The following is a 15636-nucleotide window of genomic DNA, read 5'->3' on the forward strand; positions in this document are numbered from 1 at the left end:
GAGAGAGAGAGAGAGAGAGAGAGAGAGAGAGAGAGTGAATAGCATTGCAATCTGCGTCGCATTTACGGGTGGAATCATGAAGAAATGGATTACGGCAGGCTGCAGCAGATTCCAATTCCCTCCTCCCTGCTGCTGCTGCTTCCATTAATTCATCATTCAATTCAATGCTCTTCCTCATCTCACAAAATTAGAGGCAAACAGTTGAAATTGGAATTGTGGGCTCTCGTCTAGGCCCAAGTCTACTTGCCTTGGCAAGTTGGCCCTCGAAATACTCATCTATCATCTTCTGCTGTTAAGCCTACAGCAACATTCATTCCTTCACTCCCCCACCTCACCAAATTGTCTCGCTTGAAAAAGGCGGCTTGCATCAAAAGGCAAGCTCGCCATCACCATCGCATGTTCAAAAGGCAACCAAGCAGACCCTGCAATATCACCATCCTCTTCCAGGCCGTCCAGCTGCGCGCGTCGACCTCACGTACCCTGAGAGGTATTCTCTCTCTCTCTCTCTCTCTCTCTCTCTCTCTCTGTGGAGTCTGTGCTTTCCCCTTCTCCCACCCACAAGCAATGCTTTTCCAAAAGTTAAAGTTTACTGTGTATGAGGGCATTTGTCGAAGTCTTTACCATTACTCCTCCCTCCAGCTCAGGAATGTTCCTCTAGAGCCTGCTGCTGTTAGCGGGCTCGCGTGCATGAACACACACACACACACACACGTCAGAGCCTACACGGGAGATGTACGTTTCCTCCTGCCAAGGAATGGGCACCGATTAACGATACTTTTTCATCATTACATTTTTATCTCATGTTATCGCTCTTTGCGCCATGCTTCCAACTTATGGAAGAAAGCTCGTGCCAAAGAATCTAGCTTAAGAGTGGACATTTTCCTTAAGTAAACTGTTGATTCGGGTTTAACTTGTCTAATCCCCACATTGTTAGTTCTAGCACTGTCGATATTAAGTTTCTCTTGATGATTCCTGTCACTTGCTCCATTAATAGCATGCAATTTGGTGCATGCAGGTTCTTGTGTAGTTCGCAACGAACACGCCACATCCATTAGTATTACGAGCTGCTTCTCTTAGAAGCTATGGAATGTGGCTCTGGCTCTGAAAATTTAGCAGACTCCGAGTCTTTGCCTAAGTTGTTCCTTCGTTGTAGCAGACTGCAAGAACCACAGAGTGAAGGAGGAGGGCTTGATGTCGGTACTGAGAAGCTTTGGGAAGGCCAATGGCCTTCTCTATTGAAAGATTGGGCCAATTCCAGCATAAAAAGCTGTGACTCCCCGCTAGCAAGTGATTCATCCTCATCCCTCTCTACCAAGGATTCGTCTCTTTTCTCTTGGAGTGAAAATAGCTACAATGCAGCCAAGCATGTGCTTCGTTCCCCAGAACTGCTGTCCAGTCGATTCTCAGGGTTCTCTTTGTTCAACTCAGGAAAAAACAATCTGGAATGGGAGTGCAGAGACAGTTTTTACAGCGAATTGTCAATTAGCAAGGATGACAAGCAAGCTGGGTATTCTTTGCATGACAATGACAAGCCATGCAGACTGGTGCAGAGTGCTTGTCTTGGCAATATTGATGAGTCAAGGCCTCCAGAACTTAGATGTGACACAGATGACTTCCATAAAGGTGTAGTTACAGAGCACCTAGATGGTGGTTGGGTAAGTGATACCAGCAATTCAGCGCGATCTTTGGCAAGTTTGTCCTCCCAGGATCTTCAGGGAAGCAACTTATATACCAAAGATGATGATTTGGGGGGTGATAGATGGTGTGGGGAGCACCAATGGCCTGTTTTAACGAGCTTGTCTCGTAAGCATCCTGTACAAGCTGATGTTGGACTTGTAAAGCCAGTTCAACCGCAGATACCTTCGACAGCTGACCTGTCTGGAAATGACATGGGCAGTAAACAGAATCATAATATTACTGAGATGTGCAATGGTGTGTCTTATGCCAATTCTTTTAAGGACACTGCTAGTAATGCGGAAGACAAATCATCTTATGCTGGACCTCATCAGCAGCCAAATACCGGCTGTCTTAAGGAGTGCCATAAGGGTCATGTTGCACAAGGTGAGGGTGTCTCAGTAATGGCTGAAATTGTAGCGAGACATCTGCAAAGTACACACAAAGGCTCGCTTCCCACTCCTCCCAACACGGTGGTCCCAAATTTTCTACAGTCGGGTGACGCTAGGGAGCCTTTTTCACATAAAAAAGCAAGCTACTCGGCTGCTGTCAAAGAACGATTTGCATCTTCTACCATGCATGGCTACCTCAGATCTGCAGAACAAGGTAGTTCGCCGTGTTACAGTTTCTTTCTTGATGATTCTGATGAGGTGCTTTTTGCAAGAGCTTCAAGACAAGAAAGAAAATCCAACAAAGAGAACTGTGAATGGACTTATTCGTTCCATTCCAAAAAGGACAATGGGAAAGCCAAAGGAGCATGGAAAAGTTGGCAGAAAAAGGAGAATCTGGCTTCAGACCTTGTAGCAAGCATGAGAGTTTCTGGTCTTGGCCATCTGAAAGCAAAGAGCAGTCAGGATGGACGCACCAAGGGGGCTCGCTTTGTGCTGTATGACGGTGGGGGAGAACACCGGGGCGAGAGCCAAAGAGCAGGAACTAAGAGCAAGATGCGAGGGCAGCCTTTGACACCGGTGTTTGAGAATGCATCGAGTTCTCAAGCAGGGCTAATCAAAGAGGGGACCAAACATTGCTGTACCCATCCGGATGGGAGGACAGCCTGGCATACCAAGGGAAGTAAAAAAAGAAGTAATTCACCAGAGACTGGGAAAGAGGAGTCAGAAATCCAAGAGTTTGTTAAAGCCAGGCTGAATCCCATTCATTCTCAACAGGCTGAGCTTGCTGCCATTGTCATCAGCACTTCTGTGAAGGAGAAAAAGATTAAGAAGAAAAAAGAGAGTCATGTCGCTCAGAAGGATGCTGCTGGTTGGGGCATTAATTTTCTAGAAAAGGGCACGCAGAGTGGTTGGGGTTTGAGCCTGATGGACAAGTCATTTAGTAACCCCAAAAATGTAGAAGAAATGGCTCTTTGTAGAGCTTTAGGAAGACAGGGACCACCTGATTGCTCCACAGGGGATTTAGCCACATATCGAAATGCACAGGTCAAGCCTAACAATGAGAAGGATAAGAACCCCGGTAATCCTTGCCCTGATTGTGCTCAAAAACTTCCATCGAAGATGAACACCAGGAAGAACAGATTGAAGGTAGATGTGACAGTGATATTACCGGCTGGAGATCATGGTTTGCCTGATATTGATGAAGACAATACGAGTGGTGTGTGCGCGCTCTATGGGCCAACTCCGTTACTAGAACGATGGATGTCTGGAGGGGATTGTGAATGTGGTGGTTGGGACATGGGATGTGGCATGTCTGTTTACAAAGCAGAGACCATCAGTTTGAGTAGGAGAACTTCAAACATAGCACTCACAAGAAATGATCGCTTAAACTGGCTCTCTCCTGGAAGTCCTTTCAAGCTTTTCACACAGGTAAGATGGTTCAATTTACTTTTGAATGAGGTGTGGGCACCAATAGGCATGATAGACGCTGATATTTCATTTGCAGCAGGGTGGTTTAAGGAGTTTTAATGAATTTGGTAGTTTTGGACTAGAGATTGATCAGGAATGTCAGTGAGAGTGTTTTGAAGCTGTGTAATGAGCGTCTCATACAGCATATCAGTAGTTGATGTAAGTAATTGTAAATTGCCAAAGTGTCGTGGAAACCACTCTGCTGAAAAATTTGCCAAGACATTAGTTGTACCGATGATTGCCTTTGGTGGCCCTTTACCTTTACCAGGGTTCTGTTGTAGACATGGTGTCCCTTACCACCAGAGAATACTGCATGTAGCAGAAGTCCCTAGCTGGAGATTCATGTAAAAATGCTTATGGAGAGTGCCAGTATTTTTTGGATTACTCTGTTTTAATTGATTGCATTGCATATTCCAAGGTTGTGTTTGAGCAAAGAACCCTGAAGTATTCAAGGATTGTGGGCAGGGATACATGTGCAAAAAGGTTCTAGTGCTGGAGATGGTAGAAGCGGGGCTCTTCTCATTGAGCTTTCAAGCGCGGGTGTCTCCCTTACAGGCGTTCGCAATAGCTGTGGCATTGTTCCATCAGCAGATGATCGAAAAGTAATGGGCCCTCGTGTAGAATCACAAGCCATCAGGCATGATGGGTTTCACCTCTTAAGCCCAATGTCATCAGGTATACAAGTGTTGTATTTCTGTTATTTAAATGTGTATATCAACAGATAGTCCACTTTCACCGATGAAAGCTTTGGCGGCCCATTTTTTGTGCCTTGCTGCTGTATTGCCACATTAGCACATCACAAGCTCGAACTCGACGTTTTCTTCCGAAGTGCCAGATGTTACCCATTGGTGAGAGCTCCTGATACTCAGTTCCCTACTAGCTGTTATCAATGAAGCACAAGCTCTGCATAGCCAAATAATATGGTCCTGATACAGGGTAATTTGTACATTGAACCCCAAAATGAGGTCTCTTTATCCCCTGGTTGAGCCAGAAGGACGGTTCAATCCCATACTGAAACTCCATCTCGTCTGATGACATTTGGGGGGGGGGGGAGGTTTGATATGCGTATGGCTAAATGAATAACACGGACTGCATCTTTTTTGATGGGCTCTCAAGCACCCAAGATCATGTACATCACTGTTGTGGATTGCTTTCTATGGTCCCTTGTAGACTCGGCCCTTTTAAGCGAGCTTTGCACGTCCAATTTTTGCATTACTTGTAATGTCTTCAGTTGCGCAGCGTTGCGAAGTACTCTTTCCATGTCCTTCCATACCTCCAGGCTCCGTCGAGTGAGATACACAACGGCACATTTAAAACTCTTTCCAATGTGCAGGTTTCCACACTACAAGAAGTAGAATTTTTCAAGGCAAGTTCCAACTTTAGTTGGGATTTTGCCAGCATTAGCGAGTTAAAACTATACTCGAGCCTGGTTTTTTGGCATGCTCGGCGGTGACAGCATGACAAGAGAAGTTATATAAATCGTACAACGACAATTTAATGTCTATTTGTTGCCCATCTCAAGGTCTTGCATAATGCCACATTCTTCCAAGATGCACATGGAGGTAGTCATTAGGGTTGATGAAGAACGCATGGAAATCTTGTGCCTTGAATAAGGCTCTGGATGGGTACAAGGGTTCTCAGCAACATTACTCAGACAAGAAGGGGTGGATACATTGAGCATATGCACCTATTAGATAGAAGATTCTATTTGAGATCCAAGGTCGCCATCTTTTAACATATTGTCCCAAGTGGGTTTGACCAATATTGGGGAAATTTGGCCATAAGAGCTTCAAGGGAGGTCGTGTTGTGTGTGTATGTAGAAGGAAATGGAGAGGTCCTTTCAGGTGTCCAGTGTGCAAGATGAACAGAATGCATAGTTATATATTTCTATATATAAACTAGTCTTATTTTAAAACATACATGAAAGTTGTGCATTGAGCATACAACTTTACACAATTTAGTATACTTTCAAAGTCATTGTCTACTACAGGGAGAGCTTGTACAAATATGTAGAAATCCTCTAAATAATGAATATTTTGTTTTTTGCCCTAAGAAGGCCATAGAGGAGCGGTGGAGGAAATGTGCAAATCAATCACCATCAAAAGTTTCACATTAAATGTTAGTCTTTCTATCACCATCTTATTAAATACAATATGATTTTTTCTTTATTCAACTGTTTCAAAAGGTGTCTCTATATTGGTGTTGATGTGAAGCATTAAAAATGTATATAGAAGATCCTCTCCCTCTCCCTCTCCCTCTCTCCACCAGTGTTTGGGAAAAGTGTGCCTCAGCTTAGTCTTGAGCCGGTTGCAAAATCAAAGTAGCAGGTTGAGGGGAGGGTAAGAAGGAGAAAATTCCGTTTAAAATACATGGAAAATAGTGTAATTTTGCAAAAATATTGGCTAGTATTGTAAAATTTTTGGTTCAGATTTGTCTTGGAGGGATTTTTGTACGTTTGTGAAAATGATTTTTCCCGAACACTGTTCTCCACGACTTGATAAATAGATTCTCATTCTCCCTAACCAATGCAAATAAGGGCAAGCTTAAAATTCTTTCGATTTTTAGGTCAAAATTTGAAGCTTTTGCCAGTAATAACACAAACTTTTGTAAATTTCTCGATTTTCTTAAAGGCAAGCTCAAAATCCAATCGGGATTGTATAATTTTAGTCGGTTAAAATACGTTGGACCTCGGTTTTTTTCCAACACTCTCTCTCTCTCTCTCTCATACACACGTGTTCGAAAAAAGTGTGTCTTAGCATCCTTGAGCCAATTGAAAGAAAATCCAAATTGGCCACTTGAAGGGAGGGGGAGAAGGAGAAAATGCACTTTTGAAAATTTATAGAAATAGAGTAAAATTGTAAAAACTATCGATTAATTTGTAAAATATTCTCTTGAAATCTACACCAAAGGAAATTTTGTATGTTCTTGAAAATGATTTCTCTCTCTCTCTCTCTCTCTCTCTCTCTCTCTCTCTTTCACACACACACACACAATTTATTACAACTAAAACTATTGCCTTGTTGAGGCCACCATTAAAACTTTACCTTGTTTTGGGTCTCAATATGTTTTTGGCTTGCTAAAGACCTTAGTATCATATACGTGAAGATAATTCAAATTTGTTTGCTTGACACGTGTTCCTTTAAAAATTAAAGAAAAAGAAAGCATTTGCTTTTAGCAAGGATGCTTTCATTTCTTTTTGGCATGGTAAAAAGACTTTGAAGAGCTAAGGATTAAAAAGTATGCATAGGAGTTTGATCCTTGTTTGCTTGACATGTGTCCCTTTGAAAATTGAAGAAAAAGAAAGCATTTACTTTCAAATAGCAAGGCTCCTTTCATTTTTTTTTGGCATGGTGAAAAGACTTTAAAGAAGTAAGGATTAAAGAGTATGCATAGGAGTTTGATCCATATGTGAAGTATTGATTCAATATATTTCTTTTCGGACTACATAAAGAGTCTTTTAGTAAAGTGTTGGATTTTTGGTGCAATTGTAAGAGGTCGACATTTGTGTATCTCTTTTTAAAGAGCGTCAGTAAATATTGGGTCACACACAATCTTTTTCTTCCTCTTCCAGCTTCTTTTGGACTATATATAAGTAGTCCTTAGTGAAGGGTTGGATTTTGGGTGCATCTTTGAACCATTGGATAAAGCTTACAGATTAGTGTCACATGGACAAGCTAATGATGACAAACGTTTTTTGGCTTTCTAAAAGTTGCCTTCGAGGAGAGTTGAGTTAGGCAAATTTTTTTAGTGATAATTGAGATTTATTTTAAATGATATTTTGTTTTAAAATATCAAATGGATCTTTTTATTTCACATTCTGACATGTCTCAAATTTTTTCGCATTTTATTTTTTAAGAATGCTAAAGTGAAACTTCACCTTGTATAATTCTAGTAAATTCTATAAATATATATATATATATATATATATATATATATATATATATATATATATATATATATATATATATATATATATATTTACTAACATAATATGGCGGAAGGGGGAGCCCTTTACACGTGTTACAATTTGCGACCTGAAGGCTAAAGTCCAAAACTAAAAAAAGCTTCTTTGCACACAAAAGAGGGAGAGAGGGGGAGAGAGAGAGAGACTGTCGAAGGCGATCGGTTGTATTAATATATATATATATATATATATACACACATATATATACATTAATGAATTCTTTTTATTTCACAGTCTCACATGGCTTGACGTTTCTTGCATTCTAGCTTAATTCTAGTAAGTGTTCGAGAAAGTTTCTTTTATTAAACGGCCGTCGGCGGCTGAGTTTCCTCCTCGCAAAGAAGCAAACCGGAAATACTATCAATTCTTTAAAACTTGCATGATTTTTGAACTCTTTTCTCACATATTTCACTTATTTTCCTTCCCTTTACCATGGTTTGCAACAAGCTAGTCTCAAATTTCAACCAACTTAAGACGAAGCTAACGCAATCCTTTCCCGAAAACTAATTCCAATTAAACTCAATCTAATGATTTTGACACTTTCTTTTTGTTTTAGAAAGCCACCGGGATCCTTTCACTTGTTTTTAACTATTTCTTGTAGGTCCTTGTGAGAGGGTGGTGACATTTGTTTACCTCCCTTCTTAAAAAAGGACATTGGATATTGGGTTAAACATAATCTTTCCCATCCAATTTTACTTTTGTTTTTCCTCAGTTTTCTAGAATGCTCCAAGTGTTTTTCCATCCATCATTTTTTAATCTTTTGGAGTATATTGTAAGATGAATAGTTCATTGTTACATTTCTTTTCAATAATCAAGACTTTATTGTGACAACAAATGTTTTAAAATGCTAGTGTGACTTTTTGTTTTCTTTCTCACAAAGAACTCTCTTATAATTATTAAAGCCCTCTCAATAGCCTTATGTAGGCCATAGTGAACTTTCTCTTTGTTTATACTCTCACTTGTAAAGAGACTTTTTATTTAAAGATTTCACCAAGATTCATTTTATTAAATTATTAAATTGATTTAATATTCTCTATGCTTATTAAATCTATCTTTTTTAATGAAAACATTATATTCTTTTTGTTTTAGTTTTTAATATGTTTTTTTATTTTATTTATTTTTATTTAATTTTGTTTTCAAATAATAATATGTAATGTGTATCTTTCACCTTATTAATTAAGTGGAGCTTTTTTAGATATATAAACCATTCGAGATTACGGTTGGGTTCACGAGAGCCAATGAAAAGCATTAAAAAAAGAACGGGCCTTCACCATGGAGGTTATCCATTGGCACAATAGAAAATTTTACTTTTTTGGGTCCACAAAAAATTAGCAAGCCTTCTTCCCTCGAAAGAACAATTCTCTTGTCACCTGTCAGAAATCCAGAACAGGGAAGGAGACAACGAAGGCAAAACCAAGAGTACCACTGCTACAATTGCGGGAAAGACGGCCATGGTATGTACTACTTACTGCCCACATCCAAAAAGACAGAATTTCAATAGAAGGGGGAGACAGAATCATACCTCTCCGCCAAGGGCAAGACCACCACCACCCAGGCAACCAGGGCCGGATCCCACCGGTCCAGATCCTTTGACCACCTATACAACAACAACCACCACCACAACCTCTTATTTCACCACTACCCCCACCACCTGCTCTAAACCAAGTGGTGAGTGTTATTAGCTCGGAGGCTAAAGGGAAGGCAAGGGTAGAAGAGTCAGTTCGAGAGAAACACAAAGGGAAAGCAAAAGTAGAAGAAGTGGATGCTATGTGAGTGAAGCGTGCCAGGCACGAGGAAGCCTCTCAAAGAGAAGAGAAAATGAAAGGGAAAGCCGAGTCTAGCAAGCAAGCAGCTAAACCGCGACAGAAGATAGACACTGTGGATTTCTCACTAGGTGAGTATGCTAAACCTTATGAATTGGTTTAGGATGTGTTTATGCAGGGCCCGAAGATAACTTGGCTCCAATTACTCCACCTTGCACCTAGAATGAGGAGGCAATGGACAAAAATGGTGAGTACCAGAAAATTAAGACCAAGGATAGCTGGGGCTATCTCTGAAAGGGATCTTGATGACATCCTACCAACTATGGATGCCCACATCAAGGGGCAATGAATCTCAAACATCTACATAGATGGTGGCGCGCAAATATACGTCATGAGTGAAAAAATGATGCACCATCTAGGTCTAGAGGTGAGTAGGCCGGCACCCTGCCGAGCCAAAATGGAAAACAATATAAAAGTGAAATGCGTGGGCATTGTGAATGCGGTCAAAGTTAAAGGATTCAATACAGAAGTGGAGGTAGACATCTTTGTCATGCCACACAAAGGGGAGGGCTACCCTATCATTCTTGGGAGACCCTGGTTCATGGCTATGGAAGCTAAGCAAGACTAGAGCACCGGAATGATTCACGCTAAAGGGAAGTCCATATTCTACGATATGAGGACTGGGAAGCAACGCAACATGATCTTAGAGGCTTCAGAAGATGAGTCCACCAGCGACTATTCGTCTACCTTAGGAGAAGAGACAACCACCACTGACGGGAGTGACAGTAGCATTGAAGTGATGGGGGTCATTCTTTAAAGACCCAAAAAGATTAACACAATCTGAAACACCCCTGACAAACCAAGAGGAACCATCAGGTATGCAATCCTTAGAGGATGCAGGTAAATTACAAAAGATGCTCTCAAATGAGTTAACCGATGAAGAAAGGAATGTCTCCATGCTGGGTAATTTCACTACACTGTTCATTGATGGCTATGATAAGATCACAGGAATCACAGTAGTACAACACCACATAAAACTCAAGGAAGGCAGTAAGCCCGTGGTGCAAAGGTTCAGAAGACTTGGAGTAATCCAACAAGAGGCACTACTTAAAGAAGTGAGAAGTTTGAGACAGGCACGTTTCATCTACCCTATCAAAGACTTAGAATGGGTCTCCCCAGTAGTAGTCACACCAAAGAAGAATGGCAAGTGGAGAGTCTGTGTGGACTATAAACCTCTCAATGCAGCTACGAAGAGGGATCACTTTCCCCTCCCATTCCAGGATGAAATTATCAATGAAGTGACGGGTCACGAGCGATACACAGTGTGCAATGGCTACTCAGGATACATCCAGATTAGCATTGTGGAAGAAGACCAGAAGAAGGCAACCTTCATCACACCTTGGGGATGCTTTGCTTACAGAGTGATACCTTTTGGCCTCACTAACGCTCCGACCACATTTCAACGCTATGTGACCTTTGTTTTCCAACCCTACTTTGGAACGTCAATACGGGTTTCCATAGATGATTTTTGCATCTATAGTTCACGAGCCCTCCATTCAAGCAAAGTCTATGATGGCTTAACCAGGCTGCAAACCTTGGGTGGCCAGCTCAACGTGGATAAGTGTCACATTGGTGAAAACAAAGTCACTCTCCTTGGCCATGTAATTTCAGCAAAAGGGATTGAAGCTGACCCTAGCAAGATTCAAGCTTTGGTATCTTAGTCATCACCCACCATCGCTAAGCAGTTGGTTTCTGTTGGCGGATACGTCACGACGGATGTCAGCACAATGAGAACTCACCTAACAAAATTTGTCAGCTAAGGACGAAGCACGACCCGCAGGCGGGTGGAAGCAAGCATAGGGTGTCAACCTACACTCGACCAACTATTGACTACTTCCTACTGATGTCTCTACCCAATGTCTAAGTTACAGCCTTCAAAAGTACACAGGAGGAGATTTCCTACAATGCTTCCAAGAGCCAAATACCCATCAGATGTTCTTGAAACACTACGAAACTTGATGGAAATCCTATTAACACCAATAGGCCGCTCTCCCTAAGGTCCGTGACCCAAAACCCTACCCAAAACACCCGGTGCAAAATCACATAGGATGTCTGACAGGTTTTTGCAGGTCGTCGTTTCTGAAAACTAAAGTGCCTAATGTGTAGCTCTACTCATTGCAAACGCGTGGATATGCTGAAATGCAAAAACAGACACCATATGCTCACCGAATTACCAGAAATAGCTCGCGGGTCAATCTTGCGAAGCCGGGCTGTACACTCGCAATATAGGTGTTGGCGTGTAGCTCTCTCCGGGGGCAACACACTGCACTTGATTCCGACCACCAGTGTGCGCGTAGTGTCAAGATAAACTCTCACTTTCTCTCGTACACAGAATACGCTTCTCATAGACACTTGATAAAAATCAACAAAAGGGTTCTTTCATTAAGGTCAAAATTTGGTATAATACCTTCCAATTACAATATCTCAAGTTCCAAAGTAAAATCTTACTTAGTCAAATGGAAAAAATAATATACAAAATTGGAAACTTCTGCAAGCCCCAAGTGTTTACAAATGAAATTACAGGTTTTTTTCTTAATCAGGGAATGACTACATAGGATTTCTTTCTTTTCGTAGTCCGCCAGTCTTTAGTTGAGTGTAGCTGCCAGTCTTCTGCTAACATTCCCCCCCTCCTAGTTCATGTCGTCCCCGACATGACAGTAGAGCTTCTGCTTCAGTGGAGGCTTTCGCGCATCTTCAGAACAGACTCATACCGTGCATGCTGGGCCAGTAATGTAGGGCCGAATATATCTGTATTGATGGTGAAGAAGCCGGTGTAGACGGCTTCTTCAAAAACCTGGATGTGGTATGAGGGCAAGAACATTATTTGTTGGTAGAGGGCATGTATCACCTCATGGGATCGTTGAGCAGACAGTTCATAAGCACATCTAATTGTATCTTGGAATAAAAATATGTTGTCTATTGCCTGCCCAGGTTTAAAGACCTCAAAAACTGCTAGAAGGGTTTTACATATCTTTCTGAGCATAATGCAAGAGAGGTCAGGCGAGCCAGTGAACAATTTAATGGCGCTCGTTAGGGTTTTCACCATGTATTGCTCACTCATTCTCTCGCCTGCCTTAAAGCCTGGAAGCTTTGCGTAGTTGAGCCACGTGGGGTGGCTTCTCTTTAGCAATTCATGCTCCTTCCATGTCCGCTGAGGTTGTCTCTGATTATTTTAGGCGCCTCTACCAGATGTACTAAATACTGAGGGTATTTAGTGAGCCATGCCTTCCTGCATCTTGGTTGGGAGTCTACAACGAGTTTAACCCCTTCTGGTCTGGTGACATCTTGATTGTACAGTGGAACTGTGGGCTCCTCTTTGATCCTTTTGTTGATTGTAGCAGCCTCATATTTGAGAAGAGGATAGGGGAGAGAGGGTTGTAGCCATTCATGTCGAACGACATTTGCATCTAATTTTTGAATTGTCATCGACTTTAATATACTCTGCTCCCACTGCATTGCTTCTTTTGCGGTATCCTTTATAACTGCTTCTATGGCATTCTGTAGATTGTCTTCCTCTTCTTGTGTCAGATCCTGGGGTTCTTGTACTGATCCCCCATGAATATCCTCTTGTATGATAGTGTCCACCAAATCTGACACATTCTCTATGTCAATTCCTTCCGTTGCAGCCGACCCTTGACTTTGTTGGCGTTCTTCACTTGTTTGGCCCTGAAGTTCATCCAGCTGCTTCTGTAAATTGTCTTATGCTATCTCAGCTTGTTTTGTCACAGAAACTAATAGTTCATTGAGTTCTGCATTGACCCTATCAGCTTTGTCTAACTTCTTTTTTATCTCAGCATTCTTTGTTTGCAGCGTTTGTGAATTATCTTCTAATCTTTCCTGAAGCTTCAACAATTTTGCTTTCAATGAATTGTTCTCCTCTACCAATCGGCTTTGTATCACCATTGATCCTTCTGCCATCATCACTCTCTGCTTCTTCTCAAGCGTCAGCTCTTTTTGGAGTTCTATCATTTGTTCTTCAAACGCATCTTTTGCTTGGCTCGTGCTAGTTGAAGCTGCAGCTCTTGCCCTACCCGGCGATGCTCTCAACCTCTGAATGGTTTGCTCTTTTACTTTGATTTGAACCTTGAGCTCAATTACCTCATCTTGGCTAGCTTCATATGAGATTTCAGCCCTGTCCTTAACTTCTTTCAAGCTCTCTACTTTCTTCGATTCTTTTGCTAACTGTAGGGTGGTGAGCTCATTCCTTTCCTTCTCAGCTTCAGAAAGAGCCTTTCTGACTTTCTGGTATTACTCTTCAGAGTTTAGGAACTTCTGATTGCTTTCCCGACTTTGATTTTCTAGCTCTTGACATTTCTGTAGTGTTGCTTCTAATTGAGCTTGTACGTGTGCTTGGCCATGTAGCTACTCCTGGTTTTGCCTTTGGAATGTTTCCACTTCTGTTTTCACATTTTCTTCACTCAACCTCAGCTCTTCGTACTCTATTTCTTTGGCCATTGATCTGGCTCTCAATCCTTGCAGTCTTTGTATAACTTCTTCCCAGTCTTCCTCTTGTGGTTGCAAATCTACGGTGTCTGTTGCATTCTCCTTCAGCTCCACCAAAAGAGGGCTCAATGCGGAATTTTCTAGTTTGGGTGTTGATAATTGAAATGTTGTCTGAGCTGCCTCCTCTCGGGTGTATCCAGCAGCTACTAGCAGATCCAGGAATATTCCATAATTCCTTGCCTCAGGATCTTGCTTCTCATCTTTTGGTTCAATTTCTGCCGTTTGCTCTTTCTCTTTGTTCTCCTCTTCCTTGGAGTCTTGTTGCCCATCAGATTTGTTCAACTCCTCAGTTTGTCGGGGTTGAGGAGGACTAGGAGGAGGTGGTGATGATGGAGGACTTGACTCTCGGCTTGATGGTGGGGTTGATGGTTTCTTTTTGAAATCCCGGTCAGCTTTTGTTTTCCTCACTCTTTCTTCCCCTTCCTGCTCTTCTAGCAACTGCCTCCTCACATCATCAACCTCTTCGTCAGTAAATGGTATGACTGGAATTTTCTCAGCCGCCGCGTCTAGGATCTCAAAATTCTTTATGTAGTCTTTGAAGCGATCCCTATTTACCCTTTGAGTAGATCCAGACATTGCTTCAAGTGAGGGCTTCCATAATTCGTTTAGATCTCCTTTTAGCATTCGTTGGGCTTTGAAACTTTCCATCAACCTTTCTAGCCGAGTAGCCTTCTGGGATTTGGTCTCTTTTGCTGGCATTTGTACAGTAGCTTTCTTCCCTTTCTTTGGTTGAGCAGGCTCTTCTTCCACTGTCTCTAGCTTTCTCTTTAGTCTGGTGGTTACCCTAGGAGCTGTAGGTTGTTCCTCTTCCTTGTCCTCTATCAGCTTTAACCAGTCATTCTGTGATGGAGGAAGAGGCCACTGGCCCTTATCATGTAAAGCTTCATATATCACCTTTGTAAGCATCTCCCCTGGTTCAATGTATGTAGGATTCGAGGTTTCCATTCTCACAATGTTGTACTGTAGGTACGCCGCATAATCTATCTCTCCTGGCTTGCTTGTCTTCATTGCCCATGTAAATGTTGTTCCAATTGTTGCCGGTGGTGCAGTGTACTTTTGAGGCCTCTTTGTGCACATATGGAAATATTGGTTGTAAAGTTGGCATATGGTTGCCACCATTGGATCAACAATATCCTCAAAGGTGTAGTTCTTCTTGATTTATTTGTATACCTTTACCTCTTCTCGCCTCTTGTTGACACTGTCGCCTTTATTAGAGAGGTTCAATGCATTTGCGACCACTTCTGGCGTGATTACAATCACTCTGGTCTTTCCTTGCAGATCTGTCACTTTGGCTATGCCATTTTCTTTGATTGTGGTGATGAATTCCCAGACTCTCTAGATGTCAATTCCTGCTGGCAACGCCTCAAAATAATTGTGTATGTCCAGCTTTTCCAAGAGAGACAGTATTTCTGGCTTTCTCGTGAACTCATTGAGTTCCTGCGGTATTATTGGCAGCTCTGTGGCATTGCCTTCTGGGTCCTTGAACAGGCCTTGGCATATCCTGAGGTCGTTTGCTTCCAGTAGGTTGCTTTGTAACCAAGTGGTAATGGGCTTTATGGTTCCTGCTGGTATTACAAATGGCTCCACTTCATCTAGGTAATCTTTGTTGGTCATTCTTTTCTTCTTTGCTGGTGACTTAGTGGCTGCCATGGATCCTGTTGCACTCAGTAGTCCAAAGTTAGCGTTCTTTACAGATTAGATGATAAACTGAGTTTTAACTATCCAATTGACTTGAAAATTGAAACATGAGCTCAAGAGGGACTAAGTGTGGTCTGCAAATGAAAACAGTAAGAATTGTGCTTCAATTTAAGCC

The 15636-nt window shown here is 41.9% G+C and overlaps 1 protein-coding gene across 4 annotated transcripts; it reads left to right on the forward strand.

The window, feature by feature from the left end:
• Positions 1-237: 237 nt before the first annotated feature.
• On the forward strand, positions 238-4743 carry LOC147464415 (uncharacterized). Of its 4 annotated transcripts, none has more exons than XM_086514768.1 (3): positions 238-487; positions 1016-3494; positions 3999-4743. In XM_086514768.1, exons 2-3 carry the CDS (start codon positions 1083-1085, stop codon positions 4137-4139), a joined length of 2553 nt encoding a protein of 850 aa, XP_086370894.1. In that variant the 5' UTR covers positions 238-487; positions 1016-1082; the 3' UTR covers positions 4140-4743. The 4 variants fall into 4 exon arrangements, with proteins under 4 accessions (XP_086370894.1, XP_086370902.1, XP_086370919.1 ...); XM_086514776.1 differs by lacking the exon at positions 238-487 and adding an exon at positions 563-929; XM_086514793.1 differs by lacking the exon at positions 238-487 and adding an exon at positions 563-887.
• The last annotated feature ends 10893 nt before the right edge of the window (positions 4744-15636 follow it).

The sequence above is a fragment of the Adiantum capillus-veneris genome, chromosome 1 (assembly GCF_014529385.1).
Source record: "Adiantum capillus-veneris isolate H3 chromosome 1, ASM1452938v2, whole genome shotgun sequence".
In the NCBI taxonomy this organism is placed as follows: domain Eukaryota; kingdom Viridiplantae; phylum Streptophyta; class Polypodiopsida; order Polypodiales; family Pteridaceae; genus Adiantum; species Adiantum capillus-veneris.

Bases quoted from the DNA above. Each gene is read 5' to 3' on its own strand.
- LOC147464415 (XM_086514768.1), top strand. From the start codon at position 1,083: ATGGAATGTGGCTCTGGCTCTGAAAATTTAGCAGACTCCGAGTCTTTG. The intron at 3,495-3,998 runs GTAAGATGGTTC...GATTGTGGGCAG, and splicing joins CTTTCAAGCTTTTCACACAG to GGATACATGTGCAAAAAGGT.